At 46.1% G+C, this 2,038-nt stretch overlaps 1 protein-coding gene across 3 annotated transcripts in view; it reads right to left on the reverse strand.

The window, feature by feature from the left end:
• Positions 1-1,389: 1,389 nt before the first annotated feature.
• DMAC2L (distal membrane arm assembly component 2 like) overlaps positions 1,390-2,038 on the reverse strand; it is a 44,810-nt gene continuing 44,161 nt past the window's right edge. For all 3 annotated transcript variants that reach the window (XM_063947560.1, XM_063947561.1, XM_063947562.1), the window contains exon 5: positions 1,390-1,796. In XM_063947560.1, the coding sequence (XP_063803630.1) occupies positions 1,682-1,796 (115 nt within the window). In that variant the 3' untranslated portion in view covers positions 1,390-1,681. The remainder of the gene's footprint in view (positions 1,797-2,038) is intronic.

Below are 2,038 nucleotides of genomic sequence, written 5' to 3' on the forward strand. Positions count from 1 at the left end.
GTATTATGTGTATTTTTATGCCAAAAGGTATTTTATTGCTGCCCAGGGCGCCCCCCCCCCAGCGCCCTGCACCCTACAGTGACCGGAGTGTGTGGTGTGCAGTGGGAGCAATGGCGCACAGCTGCAGTGCTGTGCGCTACCTTAATGAAGACCGGAGTCTTCTGCCGCCGATTTCATCTCCTTCTCTTCTGTCTTCTGGCTCTGCAAGGGGGACGGCGGCGCGGCTCCGGGAACGGACGATCGAGGTCAGGCCCTGTGTTCGAACCCTCTGGAGCTAATGGTGTCCAGTAGCCTAAGAAGCACAAGCTAGCTGCACGCAGGTAGGTTTGCTTCTCTCCCCTCAGTCCCACGTAGCAGTGAGTCTGTTGCCAGCAGATCTCACTGAAAATAAAAAACCTAACATACTTTCTTTTCTAGCAAGCTCAGGAGAGCCCACTAGGTGCATCCAGCTCTGGCCGGGCACAGATTCTAACTGAGGTCTGGAGGAGGGGCATAGAGGGAGGAGCCAGTGCACACCAGATAGTACATAATCTTTCTTTTAGAGTGCCCAGTCTCCTGCGGAGCCCGTCTATTCCCCATGGTCCTTACGGAGTTCCCAGTATCCACTAGGACGTCAGAGAAATAACATATACCCAGCATACTATGGAGCATATGTAATAGGTTCAGAGTTTGCCGGAGGTGCAGGATGCCGGCCGATATCCGACGTTTTGTTTTTGAAAGTGGCAATCATTTACAAAGCAAAATGATGCCTTGTAAATGATTGCCACTTTAAGAAAAAGTCTGACATTGGCCAGCATCCTGCACCTCTGGCAAACGCTGAGCCTATTACACATGCCCCTATAGATCAGTTATTCTCAAGTCCACTCCACAAGTCCCACCAACAGGTCAGGTTTTGCGGAGGTCTGTAATCATGCACAGGTGAGTTACTCTGTGTTGCTGGGTCAGTAAGTATCCCACCTGCTTCCACAGACCGAAATGCTCAACACGTGACCAGTTGGGGAAGACATGAGGATTAAGGTTGAGAACCATAACCAAAGCGGATGCAGAAATTTTGTGGACTGAACCAAAATATGACTTCATGACCCAACCATGGCAAGAAGCACAAAGCGTTGCCACTAGCGCCTTGTGAATTTAGTGACCGCATTCTGATGATTATTGGAACAGCCTATGACGTGGCCGCCTGTACTCTGTGCAGCCAATGGGGGAACACCAGCAGTTTGATAGATTTAATGCCTACTATGTGGGGAAAATATTCCACTGATAACAAGATAATACGGAACAACCTAAACCTCTAACAGATGCTCCAAATTATTACACAGACATACACACAACGTTCCTGGTATTTATGGAAAGGCTGTGGTTATCTTAGGGGGAAAAAAGTGACGGGGCTCAGTTGGTCTGATCACGGCGTGGTCAGTATTTTTGTTTATTTATTTTGGAGACCATAAAAAATATATTTAAGCCTTTAAGTTTCAATCGAGCATTGGTATGGGTGCCATTTTATATGCATTATACTCTTTATCCTGCTCTGGCACCCTGCATTATTACAACGTGCATAGAGAGAAGAAGTCCACCTCAAATGACCTGCGTATTCCATACGGGTCTTCTAAATCCAAAGCTTTCATTAATAAGGGTCTGCTTTGTAGGCACTGATAAACAGCACAGAATCGGGCCGAGACTGCTAATCCAGGTCTAACTCTATGCGCAGAGAGTGGTTGGATTTCTGAAGAAGCTCCATGGTGACGTCTCTCTGTTTGATCGCTGGAAGATCGCTCAAAAATAAATACTCCAGATTCCTGCAAAATGACAGGGATTACATCAGTAATGGTATATAAACTCCAACTTATTATCGGTGAGATGTCACGCTGTCCCATACAGTTACTAGAGGATATGAGAGGTCAACAAAACAGAAACTTCCATTATACAGTATGCATTACTCTTATAATCAGACAGCAGTGTAATATAAAGTGCAAACACAGACAGTAAAAGCAACAAGGGCACTTGGAGAATAAAAGGAATTTCATCAGAAAATATGTAC

Source organism: Pseudophryne corroboree, chromosome 12 (genome assembly GCF_028390025.1).
Source record: "Pseudophryne corroboree isolate aPseCor3 chromosome 12, aPseCor3.hap2, whole genome shotgun sequence".
In the NCBI taxonomy this organism is placed as follows: Eukaryota; Metazoa; Chordata; class Amphibia; order Anura; family Myobatrachidae; genus Pseudophryne; species Pseudophryne corroboree.